The 15,342-nt window shown below is 46.8% G+C and overlaps 1 protein-coding gene across 4 annotated transcripts in view; it reads right to left on the reverse strand.

Annotated features, from left to right (window-relative positions):
- Positions 1-15,342, reverse strand: part of KIAA1324 (KIAA1324 ortholog) — a 62,662-nt gene that overhangs the window by 28,437 nt on the left and 18,883 nt on the right. For all 4 annotated transcript variants that reach the window (XM_019546297.1, XM_019546296.1, XM_019546293.1 and 1 more), the window contains exons 2-7: positions 11,380-11,500; positions 8,140-8,332; positions 4,451-4,598; positions 3,515-3,595; positions 2,514-2,619; positions 2,240-2,389 (exon numbers count right to left, since the gene is read on the reverse strand). In XM_019546297.1, the coding sequence (XP_019401842.1) occupies positions 2,240-2,389; positions 2,514-2,619; positions 3,515-3,595; positions 4,451-4,598; positions 8,140-8,300 (646 nt within the window). In that variant the 5' untranslated portion in view covers positions 8,301-8,332; positions 11,380-11,500. The remainder of the gene's footprint in view (positions 1-2,239; positions 2,390-2,513; positions 2,620-3,514; positions 3,596-4,450; positions 4,599-8,139; positions 8,333-11,379; positions 11,501-15,342) is intronic.

Consider the following 15,342-nt stretch of genomic DNA (forward strand, 5'->3'; position numbering starts at 1 on the left):
GGGGTTTGCCAAGTTTAGTCTCCAGATGTTGGCTTTAAGGTACCACTCAATATTCACTTCTAATCAAACAATTGGGAGGATGCCAGGAAAGGGAGCCCCTCTCCCTCTGTTGACTTGGTACGCTGCTGTACAGCGTGCTAGAAAATTATCGCTGAAGGAACAAGCATATGTTTTTACTCTTCAAACAACTGCCGAACATGAAAGCATGGCTCTGCCAAGCACCTGGTTCTTTGAAAAACGCTCGCACCCTTCACTGCTTGACAGCTTGGCTATGTCTGGTTAATAGATAACAGCAGTGGAAGGGCCTGCCCTTGACCTTCACAGCACTGCGAGAAAGGAAGGTCTTGAGCTGCTGTATATTGAAAACCTGAAGCATGTCTGAAAAAGAGTATGCCCTCACCACATAAACCTGTGATCTAGAACAGTGGTTCTCAACCTTTTTTGTACCAGGACCCATTTATAACATCAGTAGCCAGTCTCAACCCACTGCCCCCACCCCTGGGCCTCAGCCCCCTCGTGTGTGGGGCATGGGGGGGGCAGTGCCTAGGCCCCAAGCAGCCCCTCGCAGGCTGAAACTCTGCCAGGCTGCAAGAGAAAAGACATGGTTTCCCACATTTTTTTTTTTCCTTTAAAGAAGAATCCATTTTTAAAGTTTGCTCATGGCCCTTTTGATATATTTTTGCAACCCACTTTTGGGTTGTGACCTACATGTTGAGAAACACTGGCCTAGTGGAAAGGACGCTGGCCTGGGAACTAAAGCGTGAGGGTTCAAGTCCTTGTTCAGCCAGCCTGGAGCAAGTTACTTCCCTTTTTGGACCTGTTTCTCCATTTGTAAAATGGGAGTCATTATATCGACCACCTTCGAACACTACTTGGAGAGCTACAACAAACACACTATGTAAGACCAAGGTATTATACTGTTATTCTTTATTCTGTCTTCTAAACCAAGGTTGGCCAACTTGTAGCACAGGAAGGCTTTGTGTGCAGCATGCAGCAGACTGGGGGGGAGACAGGCAACACAGTAGCAGATAGGGAAGGCTATAGAAAGCAGAGCGAGCAGCAGATTAGGCAGGGAGCACTAAGCAGGAAGCAGAGCAGATCAGGCAGGGAGAGGGGATCAGAGCGGCACTTGGAAAAGTTATGCGGGTAATCTGTGGCACACCTGCCAAAAAGGTTGACCTGCACTACTCTAAACCCTCTAGAAGATGTGATGCTTTGGATAATGGGATTTTCCAGACACATTTTGTGAGGTTTCAGGTTTAAATAACCATTTCCCAAACTAGGAATCAAAACTGCAAATCAGATCACAGACCTTGTAAGGAAGGTTGAGAGCCCTACAGACAACCAGTTAGCCCAGACTGGCTGGACGAGAAACAGGGTCACATGCAATCATAAAGTGGTTCTGGGCACAAACCATGGACCAGGTTACAATTCAAAGAGAAAGGAAACACCCGATTTAGATGTTCAACACTGATTGAGAAGGAACGCTATAAAGAAGTTTGCCTGTCCTAAAATTATGGTTGCATTGGGCCACATTCTCCATGTATCATCTTCTTCCCCTAAATGCAGCATATTCCACTGCAAAAAAAAAATTGATTCTAACCAAACAGCTTCCATCTGTATCAGTCCTGCAAAACTGAAATATTTGGAGCTTTAATAATAAATCATTCATAATTTTTGCTTCCCTTGCTTCTAAAGAGAGAGGAAGATAATGAGACGGACAGGGAAGAGTGGGATGAGGAAAGTGGAAGAAACCAGCTGCTCTAAAAGCTACACTAGGCTGATAGACCTTGTTGCTGTAAGGACGTATTGTGGACTAGCACATTGAGACTGACACTGCTGAGAAGGTATGTCTTATTTCCAAAAGGTCCTGTCATGCAAATGCCATGCGCATGTGCATGCATGTATGTTTTACATTAGAGCTACATGGCAAGCAGAGATGACACTACAGTCAGTACTGGTCCAGCTAAGGTAGCTGCATACCAAGGTAGCAAACCCACCACAGCCTGGGCTTCAGCCTGAGCTGCCTACTCGAATGGGTGCCCAGGGTCCTGGATGAGCTTGAACAGTCAGTGCTTAAGACCACGCAGCTGAGTCTTCACTGTGATTATTACCCAAGCTAGCTAGATTAAAAGCTACCGCAGATATGCTTGTATATCCTTTAAACACTCCTCCTGACTGCAGTGCACACATGCCATACATGCACATGGGTGTGTCTGTGTGTACACCCCTTCATTACCTGAGTAAGTGTTAGATTCGCACTGCTGGCATGAGGTGGCTCCCTTGCCAGAGTAAGAGTTTGGTGGGCAAAGCTTGCAGAAGGTCGATCCCGGTTTGGATGCATAGGTGCCTGGCTTGCAGGGGAAGCATTCTGAGGTGTAGGCCACTCCTGGGGGAAGGAGAAGGAGCAAAGGAGAAACACTCAGTGAACAGCACTTGGGCTGCTTCTGTCAAGGAGGCTGGCCACCCCAAACGGGCACTGAAATACAAAGGCGGCACTGCCATTCATGTACCTGTGATGCCAATGTTCCTTACAAGCACAGGCTTGGGGGTCTTGGACCACACTGAGAAGGCTGTGGTTCTCCAGTACAGGACATTGTTGCCATGACTCAGTTCCACCTGAGGAGGTAAACAGAACAAAAACAGGGCAATGCTCAGGTCCTGACAGGAGATGGAACATGATTTTGTCTGGTCTTGGAGCAGGGCCCAGAGCGACACACATTGGACAAGGAAGGAGTCTGGCTTTGCGGTGAGAGCAAAGATCCAGTGTTGATCTTGCCTACCAAAGCCCAGCTTCAGCCACCCCAGATCTGTAGTGATGTGAGTGGTTATATCCACACTGGCTCTGTGCCACCTTCACATCTGCAGCTAAGAAAAAAGTCATTCCCACCTGCTCCAAACTAGGGAATGCAACAGTGAGGCAACTCTGAGAATGCTGCTTAGTGCTACTCTTAAGATCTTGGTTTCTGGTGTGCCTGAGAATGGTGGCAGGAAGCAACCCTCAAGTGGCCACTCCACTGAGTTTCTGGGTTTGGAGTGTGTGAATGAGCAGGGTGTATTCTACAGTAACAGCCTGAGGAGTGTTCCTGTAGACAAGTAACATGTAGAGTGTTACTGTAGACATACCCAGTGAGTTTGGAATCGGACCCCAGGGGTCCAGCATTCATTCTGCCCATTAAGTGCTGCCTGCAGACCTTGACCTGCCCTCTAGAACCTGTGTTAGAGAGAAGGAATTTGTCTGGGAGAGTGAAGTTATCCCTAGAGTGACCAGGACCAGAGGAGTTTGGGTGCTGAATGCGTGACACACACCACTTATTACTTGCATGTTAACCTTCCTATGATCTACCCTATGGTCTCGGAGAAATTACTTCTGTTTAATCTCTCTGCTGCACCTCCAGTGCTAGCTGTGAACTTTGGGGTTGGCATGGGGCTTGGATTCCAAAGCCTCCCACACTGCCAGCTGGATCCCACTTAGATGAACAGCACTAAGCTCTGCCCTTTGGCTTGTACTCACGCTGTGGAACTCCCATCCCTTCTCAGTGGTTTTCATCCACCTCGACTCCTCCACGGTTGGCTGGCACTGGTCATTCTGAACCTAGGGCAATAGGGAACTTGGGATGAGGATGCAGCTTCTGGAGGCCTGGCATCAGAGGAGCAAGCTACTGGGTTTTTAATCACAGTGGACAACAACAGTATCACTCACTGGTCTTTAAAAGGGGCTTTACGCCACTTTCTCAGCTCTACTATCACAAAACAGAGGCTCTCAAAATGGGCACAGGTAAGACTGCCAACATACTGGGAGCCTGAATGCCACACACCTGACTTATCACATGAAGCAAGAGTAGGCTTAAGCTACAGGGACTACATAGGCCGGCATGCAACGCTTCAGCTCAGAATATCCACACCAAGGTACCTATGGAGCACTGAGTGCTGAGCTTGTGAGGTTTTTTTTATTTATTAAAGCCAAGGACAGCTGCCAGCCATGCTTTAGGGCAAGACCTGTTCTAACTGTTCTTCCTCTAGGGACACTGCAAACAGATCACATTTCCAGCAGCTGCTTTGGAATCAGAAACAAATGCGTTAGACAGACAGATGCACCAATGAATAAACAGATTCCTACAGGCAGCACTGAACTATTTCCTGCAGAGCTAGGGGGTAGAGCCTGAAGACTGTCAAAACACATCTCCATCTGGAGCCGAAACAGTCATATGGAAACTTGAGTGGTCTCTGGACATACATACGAGCTAGGAAGGTGCAGTTGTCTTAGCCAGCCAAATAGGATCCTTCAGCTCAGGCAACTGATATGCTTTCTGCAAAAGGTGGAGATCACAGGTTCAAGCCCTGCTGCTGACCCACCTGGGGATGTGGTGGTTAACCATCACAGGGAGAATCTTTTAAAGGAATGCAGTAGAGATTTGTAATGAAAGAGGTGCAACCTCAGGCAACGTACAAAGAACTCGAAGACGATGCTGCTGTCTGGGTAGATGTACTCAAAGGAGACCATGCCAGACTGCTTCAAGTTGACAGCGTACATCAGGGTGGCTGTGCACTCATCTGTGTTGGAGGCAATGTAGTCTCCCAGAGGCACCCACGTTGACCTGGAATAGGATTGAGAGAGAAGCATGGTGGTTGGCAAGTGCAGCACAAGTGCTGCTTGGGAGGCTACTGGGGAGGCTACATAGGCTGGATGACAGCCGAGCCCACCAAGATAGAACAGCTCAAACTATACTGCAGCAAAAAGGTACACGCTGCTAAGCAGGTCACAAGGGCCAAACCTTCCTCTTTGAGATAAAAGGCCAAATTCTGATCTCCATTTATACAATTTAGATGTTGCCCTTCCCAACAAAGGCCCAGGGTGGTTTATAATAAGCCAACAGAATAACTTATAAAACAGGAGGACAAAGAGAACAAAACAGCTTAATGAGAACTAGAATATCAACACAAAGAAAGAGACCGCCCCCCCTCCTAAAAATATCTCAGCAGTATGAAACTCAGGATGAGGATCAAAAATATCCCAGCGTAGCAGCAACTGTGCAATGTATGTTGCCAGAGAAATACAGCACTGATACAAGAGTCAAACATAGCCCAGAATGGCATAGCTGCCTAAAGATAACTTTCTGCTTCCACTGATTGCTCTAACGGAGGTAGCGGGGACCTCCTACCCCCATACTCTTCCATTAGTTCTTCCACTTTCCCTAGCAGGTCACATGGCGACATGGGAACCCTGTCCCACTCCTATCTCTGTAATATCTGGTCTTCCCTCTGAGGCAAATAAGATGATCTGATCCTACTGCAAAAGAAATGGGGATGAAAATTAGTAGTGCTGCATCTGCTACAAATATGCCTAGAAGTTGAATGAATAATTAAAGTGACACTAGAAGTAGGTTACATTTGCAAATTGCATAAATTCTCCTGATAGGGTTGAGTTGCAGTCTTCTGGGGAGTTACTCATAAAAGGATAGTTTGATTGAAGAATCTGAGCTTGCTTCTCTCTGCATGAAATGATCAAAGAGAGCAGACAAATAAAGGCAGTGTCGCAGAATATAGGCAGTGTGTGGGAGCAGCCTGTGCACAGAGGAGGAGGGTGTGTGGTAGCAAACTCAGGCACTGAGCAGAAAGATGGGGTTGATATCATTCCTTCTGGAGGGAGATGACATCAAGTCTATGGAGCCCCTTGCCTATTATTCAGGGATGCTCTGGTTTCACTAAGGGCTTGTTTATATGGGGGAATAACTCAGAATAGTTATTCCACAGTAGCTTTTAGTATGAGCACTCTGATTCCACCTGATGAGTAGTGTGCCTGCATTGCAGTTGGAGAGGTGCAACTGCACCATGGATGGCTTTTAATTTGGCAACCCAAGGAAATGCCCATGGTTCTAGGAAGCCTTCTTCTGGCTCTGATGATGCTTATGTCACTGCAACTTCATCCCTATCGGGACCCAAACTAGCTAGATTAAAATTAGCCCAGGTGTGCTTATGTGTGCTGCAGTCACATCTCAGATATGCAGTACAGACACAGTTTAACAGTGCCTGTGTATGTGGAATTAATGTCAACATAGAGACTTAATGTAGGCACTTTAAATTCAAGTTCTTTCCGATTACTGATGCACACAGAGTGTATACACCCTACCAGTTTTAAGCTAAATAAATAAATAGGGTTTAATTCAATTCATTACCAAATTAAGCTAAAATTCAATATAATTCTATTTTAAAATCAAATCAAGGCTGACCACACTGTATCTTGCACTTAAAATGACACGATTAGTTGAACTAATGCAATCTCTGACTACAGTAGGCCTTTATTTCCACTGCAGCTGCATTTCCCTGTAGCATTCTCCTTCGTTTCCTCACCTTGCTGAAAACTATAATATTACCACCCAGAGTTGACTGTCATACAATAGTGATGAAAAAGATCCCAGCAAAACTTGTGAAATGTTTTGGCAACCTTTAGGATAACAAAGGCTATGCTTTTATTTATTAATTTATTCATATTTGCATATTGGCTTACGCTTCTATTGATCTATTCCACCCAGGAGAACATACAAACACTAACAGACTCTTCCTATGCCTGAAGATGGGTGTTTGTGCCCAAAAGCTTGTAAAAAACAATTTTTCCTACTATTTAGTTGGTGTAATAAAAGATATCACATTTACCCAAAAAACAGTATCTACCTATGCTTTTATCTACTAATGAATGTTGAGGTCCACTGCTGTCTGCAGTATGGTGGAAGTTGCTGCCTTAAGGGGATTTGTTTGGCTTGGTTTCTCTGAGATGGAGATCTTGTCTCTCTTCACTCAAAACAACTGATTCAATTCAGAATTTAGTCTGAAACAGCCACAAAACACTGAAGGAATGATGTTGCCAACTATAGGTTTGCAGAAGAGTTGATATGGACACAAGTGGCCTCACAGTTGGAGCTCACCCACCCTCCACTTCCAGGTAGATCCCAGCTCTGGATCCAAGATGTGATTGCTCTGGTTAGGTTTCTGATGGTCAGTCTAAGGCAGGTGCAAGTACAGGACTCAGATATTAAGGGCCAGAAGGAATGGTTGTGACCATCTAATTTGAGGTCTTGTCTAGTACAGACCAGTGGCCCTTGTCTAGAAATCCCTGCAGAGAATCTACTATTTCTGACTGAGTTAGAACAGGCCCACTAGAAAAAGAAACCTAGTCTTCATTTAACCCAGCATCCTTGCTTGTCAGAGCCCTCAAGCTGAAAGTGCCCGCAAGAAAGTGCCAAGGTTTCTGCTGAATCAGGCTGATGGTATCAGTAAAAGTGGGATCATAGTTCGCAGTAGGGAAGAAGCAGCTGAAGTGCAATAGGCCAAGAAACCATCTACCCCCATGTCTGTGTCCATGCTGAGCACCAGATGTTTCAAGTCTGGGACTAGAATCTCAGTAAGAGACAACGGAAATGTGTTCATGGGGAGAGAGATATCTAACACAAAACCAAAAGTGGCTTGCCTATCTGAGTTTAGCTTCCTTACGTACTTAATCATATTAAACATAGCTACAATTACTCTGTATACAGACACCTCACTGAGCTTTTCAAATCCCACTGTACTCGTGGGCTCAATAACATTGTGCAACAGTGCATTTTACAGGTTAATCCAACACTGGGCAGAATTTTAAATAAGAGGGGGGGAGCAATGAGGTTGTAGCACATCTGGAGGGGCCTGGAGGAGGTGTAAAAGAGGGAAAACTCAGGTCCAACATCATGAAGGCCTTCTTCATGGTGAGAGCTCACCAAAAAGAAAGAGAAGAAATTTCCAAACTGGAAGCCTTTCACACTGGCGTTAACAAAACACTGGGAAAATGGACAAGGAAGGATTTACCAGCATGGACATGCTGATCTAGTAGCCATGTCCATCGAGTGTCAATAAAACAGAGGCGACACCAGTGATATCAGAGGAAAGCCAGATGTTTTAACACCGGCGTGAATACGAGCAGAATAAAACTTGTTAGGGTTGTTACAAAAAAAGTCTGCAACCCACACCAACTTCCACTACAGTGTTCAGCACTTCTGAAATTAGGCTGTCCAGCATGACAGGTCAAGGTTGTTGGTGAAAACTCGTAGCTCGCATGGCTCTGTTCTCAATCTGTGCAGCTCTTTCAGCATCTAGCAACAACAGACTCACGTGGTGCAGTTCTCTGCTGATTCTGAGAAGCTATCGTCAACCTCAAGGGTGGTTGCCACATTTGCAAAGCCATGGGGTAGCTCATCCCATTCATCGAAGCGAACGCCAGTGCCCAGGGAGTATCTGCCCTCTGCACAGGATTTGCATGACTGGTCTTTCATGTCCAGGAATTCACCCGCTTTGCAGGAAAAGGCTGTAATGTAGGACAGCAGAGAAAGAGAGATCAGGAGAAAGGGACACAGAAAGAGTCTCCATCCAACAATCCCATCTGTATCCATTACTTCTGTGACACTTGGATCTCAAAACACAAGTCCCCTTACAGAATTCTGGAGAAGTTTTAATGGATTATTAATTATTTCCATTTTACAGGCAGGAAAACTGATAAGGAGAAGGCCGATTTGTTCTTACTCACAGAGCAAATATAAATTAGCAACAGTGCTATGAAACAGCTTATCACATGCAAAGATTTCTCCATAACGGTAATGTTACAGCTGGGTCACATATGAAATATTGTTTCTAGGTATGGACGGGTGATGATTTTCAAGCTAATACGCGGACGTTTAGAAGGGTCCGAGGCAAAGCCAGGCTTTAGCCTTTTAGTGAAGCCAGAAGTAACCGAGACTGCAAAACAGCCTCGGTTCAAAAATTACCCCAGTCTGCCCAGCATTTATTAGAAGACATTATCAAAAACATTATTGGAGATTTGGGGAACAAAAGCAGAAATTCAATTTAATCCTTTGAATTTCCATTGCTTTTAAAGCCAGAGTGGGGCCATTTTTATCTGGCCTTTTACACAGCACAGGCTCCAGACTTTCACCCAGTCATAAGGGGTAAGGCCCCTACTTGCTTCCTCCCCTTGCATGAGAAGGATATGTGCATGTCATACACATGCATGGTTATATGGGGAAGGTCACAAGCAGTGCGTTAATTTGCAAGGGCTGCAACTACAGCATTTGCAGGTATCCTTGAACCAGCTTTCCTCTTGCTATTATGGGCAATGACAGCAGTGATACTGCAGGGGTACAGATTTCAGTAAGGGTACATGAGGGGACCCTAAGTATGTATGCAGGCTTCCAACCTATACTTTATATCTGGGCTGATGCAGCTGCACTGCTATTACATGAGCTAGTGTGGGGATGTCTATCTGTGGTGGAATCATGTCTTCAGTTACAGCTTAGATGTAGCCACAAACCCCCCTGTAAGGCCAAAAGGACACACAGAGGCTACTTTTAGCTCTTGTCCAAGAAAGGTGATGTCCAAGAATAAACAAACCATGGATGTATTCTCCAGGCACACCGGCTCAGTCCACAGCGAAGATGAGCCTGCACTGCAGTGGGAGTTCAGGTGTTGTCAAAGCCTTGACATTATTATGCCTACCACAGACGGTGGGTTTCCATGCCATCCCGAGGGGTTTTGTTCATTAGGAGCTTAAACGTTATATGAACAGCTTATGAATCTACAGCACTCTGCAGTTTAAATCTGTGCTGCTGTCTAGTCTCACTCCACACTAAAATCAACCCAAATCTGGACCCAGATTCTAATTTCCTGAATGTTTACACCCTGTTCATGGCCTTTATCCACCTCAAGCTTTAGACTAGCAAAAATTATCCAACAATAATGGAGTAAGCTCAGAGTGGCCTATTGCTATGGAGCTACTCCTACTCTGCAATCGTGTAACTGGGAGCAGAATCCCGACTTCCTGTATCAGTCTAATTAAACAGTGCTCAAGTCACATCAAGTGTGAATGAAACAAAACTAGTGATAAAAGGTGATTTACAAAATGTAGGAGTGACTCTGAAAAAAAAAAAGAGGCATTACAAAAATACTCATAACCAGATGTAATTTTAAGTAGTGGTTAGGTGGAAACCTTTTGGATTGCAGCCATGCATCCTTGATTTTCTTGGTCCAGCAATTCTCCAGTGATCATATGCATCTCAACTAAATGCATATTTAAAAATAAAATTAGAAGTAGAAGTTGAGAGAGAGACAGATCTCAGAATCTCCTCTCTGGTCTTTTGCTTTATTTGTTGCACTTCTTTCAAGGGCTACAGTCATATGTTGCAGAGTTGTTGGTTGTAGCTGTGCTGGTCTAAGGAGATAGGCAGGCAAGGCTCTTTGGGTAGATGCAATATCTTTTATTAGACCAACTAAATAGTTGGAAAAAGTTCTTTGCAAGCTTTTGGGCACAAACATCCTTCCTCAGGCACTGGGAGACTGAGGACAGCAGCAGTCTCCCAACGCCTGAGGAAGGGTGTCTGTGCCCAAAAGCTTGCAAAGAACTTTTCCCAACTATTTAATGGGTCTAATACAAGATATTGCATCTACCCAAAGAGCCATGCCTGCCAAGGTCATATGTTGACATCCACAGGGTTGACAGAGATGAATGATGGTAGGATAATGCCCAAGGAAAACAAATGGAAAATACTTGCCAGCTGTTAAAAAGGCTACAACCATAAAAACGGAGAATAACCTCGAATAAGAAGCTGTGCTGCAGGCAAGGAATAGCATTTCTGAATGCATAATTGGTTTTAACAGCCAAATGATTTTCTGAGTGAACGGATTCTCAGTTCTCTTTAAAGGTCTCCTCCACCCCCCACCCCCCTGCAATCCTGTCTTCCTTTAGTCTCTCCTGTGAATGGCAAAGCAGCTGAAGTCTTGGATAATGAGTGTTTACTGCTATCAAGCAGACAGATTCTCTTGGTACCTTTTAAGGAACTGCACCATTATGTAGCTTATGTAATGCTGAGTTTCATTTGAAGTCTCTATTGTAACTGCTGCATGTGAAAAAACACTCTTAATGAACAAAACTTAGATAACGAGGGGGACTGATTCTCCTTTCGCTTACTCTGGATTAACTATGTTGACCTCAGTAGTGTTACTCCTCAGCTGCACTGGGATGAGAGAGAAGCATGAATCAGGCCCAGCTGGGAATCATTCATGCTACTGGTAGTAAGAGAGAAATCCAGCTCGATTCTCCTGACTGTCAGTGGTGTAAATTTGAGGTGAATATTTACTGGTTTGTCTCCATAGAAGCCAGTGGCAAAGAGCTTGCTGACCCAGCAGGAGCTGGAGCTGGAGCTGGCTTGTATCATTTAATAATCCCATAATGATTTGGACAGACAATGGCACAGCGAAAATGTGCAAGGTAGAGTCACCCCCGCCGCACAGCCTCTGGCTCAGAGCAGCCCACACCAGTCATCGATGAACGTGAACCACCGAACAGCCTCAGCAGGCGCTTACAGCATTCAGTGCCTTTGATGGGGTCTGGCAGGCCCGTGCAGAGTCCTGGGGTGTGTGGCACAGCCACCCTCCACCGAGAGCCAAGGCTGTCACAGGCTGTGTACTCGTAGTGGTATTCAGACTGGAAGAGAAAAACACAGAAGAGAGCTAAAGCTGGATACATGCAAGACCTAGCTGGGTGTTGACAGTCGTAAGGGCTTCATGCATCTCCCCAGTGCTGGGTCCCTCTAATGACTCCAGTGCAATGAATCCCAATTGATATCAGAGCATCCTGAACACGCTGCGTACACAGTACGGGGCCGACGTGAAGACTGCCGACTGGAATCCAGCCCCAGCTGCAACCCTGCAAATCAAAACCGTGTCCACTGGTTTCAGTGGAAATATTCCTGATTTGCACTGGTTTCGCCGAGATTAGATTCTGAACCAGAGAAAGATCCACATGTGCATATGGTCTTCTTTCAAAATCTTACATCCCATTTTGTCTCAGCCGAGCAACCTTACCCAGCTCAATGGATGTCATTAGCATATTTATTATCACCGTGACGGGAGTTTCTCTTGAACAGATTAAGGCTCGGCAACTCCAGTGGAATGATTCCTGATTTACTTCAGGTTGATAAAAATCAAGCCCAGCGGGCCAGATTTATGGAAGTACTTTATTGCCTAATGAAGCAAACAGACACTTTATACCAGGTGTCTATCTGCATCCTGAGAAGTAAATTAGACCCCAGGCTGCTATGCATAAGTACAAATACTCAACCTGTAACCTCATTTCCCTTCTACTTACATTGGTGGGAAATGAAGGGGAAGACCATTCAAATCAATGAGGAGATGACTGGAAAGCTGAGCCCAACATCTACCTTTAACAATCCAACTTGGTCTCCTAGTTCCCTGCCAACCCTCTCTGACCGCTTCTATTGAGCCAAGAAAACTTCCACCAAAATCTTTAAACCATCAAAGCTCATCGATTCTGCCCCACGTTTGCCAGATTTAGTGGCAGATTCCCTCATGTTTTCTGCCTGCACAGTGGCATGTAGGAGTGTATTCATCTCACCATGGTTGACTGTAACATAGTCAGAGCTGTGATTACCCACGCCCTGCATTGTTCCCAGCATGGCCCGGCACATGCCACTGAGATCACATGCCGCTGCAGTACACAGCTAGGAAAAATAAGGATCTGGCTTCTCCGTCTCCTCTTGCACAAGTTCTCATCAGACATCACTGACAGTTAACTACAGCTGGAAGTGTGACTGCAGCAGCTGCTGGCATACTGGAGCTGGCTTTCACTTAGTTAGTTGGCTCTGAAAAGTCATCAAGAACATAACCAGGCTTCCAAGTGAGTTTGTGCAGTCTGTGTTCTTGTGGCTCCACTACTACTGAAACCTGAATGAAGACTGTTCCCTCATCCTCCAGCTCTGCCCTGACCCTGGCCATATTTTTCCTCCACTCATAGGTGCCCAGCACGTGGGGGATCAAGGGCCCTGGTCCCCCTTGGGAAGAGACCAGGGTGACCACCCACCCCTTATGGGGTGGGACAGTCCCAAAATGGGAACATCAAGTCCCAGTCCAGCCCCAAGCAGTGGTAGAGAGCAACTCCCCCAGCTCCCTGCAGGTAAGTCTATGGCAGGGAGGTAGTGGGGCAGGGGCAGGGGCTGGGTCTGGTGGCACTGCCCGGCCAGGGTAGTGCATGGGGCCCAGGGCCAGGGTGGAGAGTGGGACAGAGCCGCAGGCAGCTCATCTAAGGGGTGGGGGCAGCAGGTCCCTGCTGCTTCATGCACTCCCAGGAAGGGGAGTATGGGGAAGCATGTGCCCCCCAGATTTGTGCATGGGGTGCGGGCAGATGCGAGCTGCCCACTGCAGCCTCAGAGCCCTCTCCCTGGGAGCCTGAACCGAACAGAGTGCCCTCCACAGAGGCACCCCCTGCCCACCAGGCAGCAGCAGGAGCAGCAACATGGAGTCGTGCCCCGAGGCTGCAGCAGGCAGCCCATCTCAGTCCTTGGGGACCTGACCCAGGACACAGGTTCTGGACACAACAATTGCATGCCTATAGGCCTGGACTCCACCCCCAGTGCAGTGGGGATCCTCAGCCTTCCTTTAAAGCAGTTGATGCACAAGGAGGTGCTGCCCTTCTCCCAGGAGTAGGGTGGGCTGCGTTTAATTCCCTCTGCAGTCAGGGAAACTCAAAGACAGGTTTCCTACCTCCTAGAAGAGCACCCTGGCTACCAGGCTGCAGACCCATGCTTCTCTGGTAACACAAATCACAAATTCTGTTTCTGCACAAAAAGAACATTTAAGAGGGAATTTCATGCTGTAGCTTGGTGCCAAGGCACTCTCCTGCAAAGTGGAACAAGTGGGCTTAAATCTCTTCAGGCTGAGGAAACGGAAACCGGGTGTCCCATGCCCTGAGTGACTGCCCCGTCACCATGCTACTGTATAAAAGAGACACCCCACCTTGAAGGAAGCAAGCGTGCCTACCTTCAAGGGCACGGGGGGAAACTAACCCCTGAAGGGAGTCCCCAAGCCCTAGAGAGGGAAAAGAGCTCAAGCAACCTGGTTGTGCTCCCTGTGAGCTACCTATTTTGGATCCAGCATCAAAGTGCCCAACCCACCTTGTGCATTGTACAGAGTCTGGAGCCCAGGCTATGGATTCCACACTAGGAGAAAGGGCAGGTGGAGGATCGGGTGCCTACGCGTTTGCGTATGCAATGCACAACACTGTGCACCTAAGTCCCTGTTTGGACCAATAGCCAGCTCTGAAGTCAGCCCCTCCAGCACCCACCCTTCTGGCAGCAGCCGAGTGCCAATTCTAGTGCCACACAGTCCTCACAGAGTACTTTCCACTTGCAGACCTCAATGTGCTTTATAAAGGAGATGAGAATCATTAACCCCATCTTACAGATGTGGAAACTGAGACACAGAGAAGAGAAGTTCTTTGGCTATGGTCCCCCAGCATGCAAGTGGCAGAGCCAAGAACAGAAGCCAGCTCAGTGCCAAGCTGCATCTTGGAACTTACTCCTTCCCCATTACCCTGTGCAGTACTTATAGGAACCTGAGGGCTCCCTTAAACATGCATGGCTCGTTTACTGGGCTGGCAGTGAACCGAAGCAAGCTGCTATATGGTCCACATGCCCTCTCTCTGCTTCCTTGCTGGCCCTGGCTCAGCCAACAGCTTCTCCCCTTGCTCTCCACTTCCCCAGAACCTCCCTGCATGTGCTGAAGCGTGACCGCTGGTCACCATGTGCTTGTTCTAGAGTTGGGTGGCTCACTCAGTGCAAGGCAAGGAAAAGGCAGTAGAGGAAAAATAAGCCTGCAACAGAGATGGGAGGACAAGGCGGCTCTCTGGACCTCGTGTTGTCATTATTGATGAGGCTTACAGCTGGAGTTTAAGGTATCCGGACACCTATTTCCCACGGATTTCAAGGAGTTAGTTGTCTAAATCTTCAAGTCTGACCCCAAACCAATTGCTCATGGTCAAAGGGGAATTAGCAGAGCAGGGACATGAACCCAGACCATCTAACTCCTACAGTAACATGCTGATTACTGAAACCAACCTTCTTCCCATCCTTCCAGCATCACACATGAAATGCACCCTCTGCACATGAACTGCCTAGCAACTTGAATGGGAAACCCACAGAAAAGCCCTGCATGACTAGCTGAGACTTGATTAGCTTGTATGACCTTTTGCAGGGCAGTGATTAGCTCCATATCATATGTACATCTTTCACCGAGCCTTACACAATAGAAATTCTTGCCTCCAACCCCACAACTGTGGAAGCAGAGCAAATCAGCCAGGCTGTCCTGGAAGGGCAAAGTCAGGTGCCTCATTTGTCAGGGACTCGTGCTGAAAATCCGCTTGCCAGCTTGTCAAGTTAAAAGCAAATCAGCACATGAATGCAACTAGGAGGTGATATTGGAGCTGTCGAACAAAGGCATAAAGGTCACTGGGACACGGTCTATCTTATTGCT

The sequence above is a fragment of the Crocodylus porosus genome, unplaced genomic scaffold (assembly GCF_001723895.1).
Source record: "Crocodylus porosus isolate Cpor-Errol unplaced genomic scaffold, CroPor_comp1, whole genome shotgun sequence".
In the NCBI taxonomy this organism is placed as follows: Eukaryota; Metazoa; Chordata; order Crocodylia; family Crocodylidae; genus Crocodylus; species Crocodylus porosus.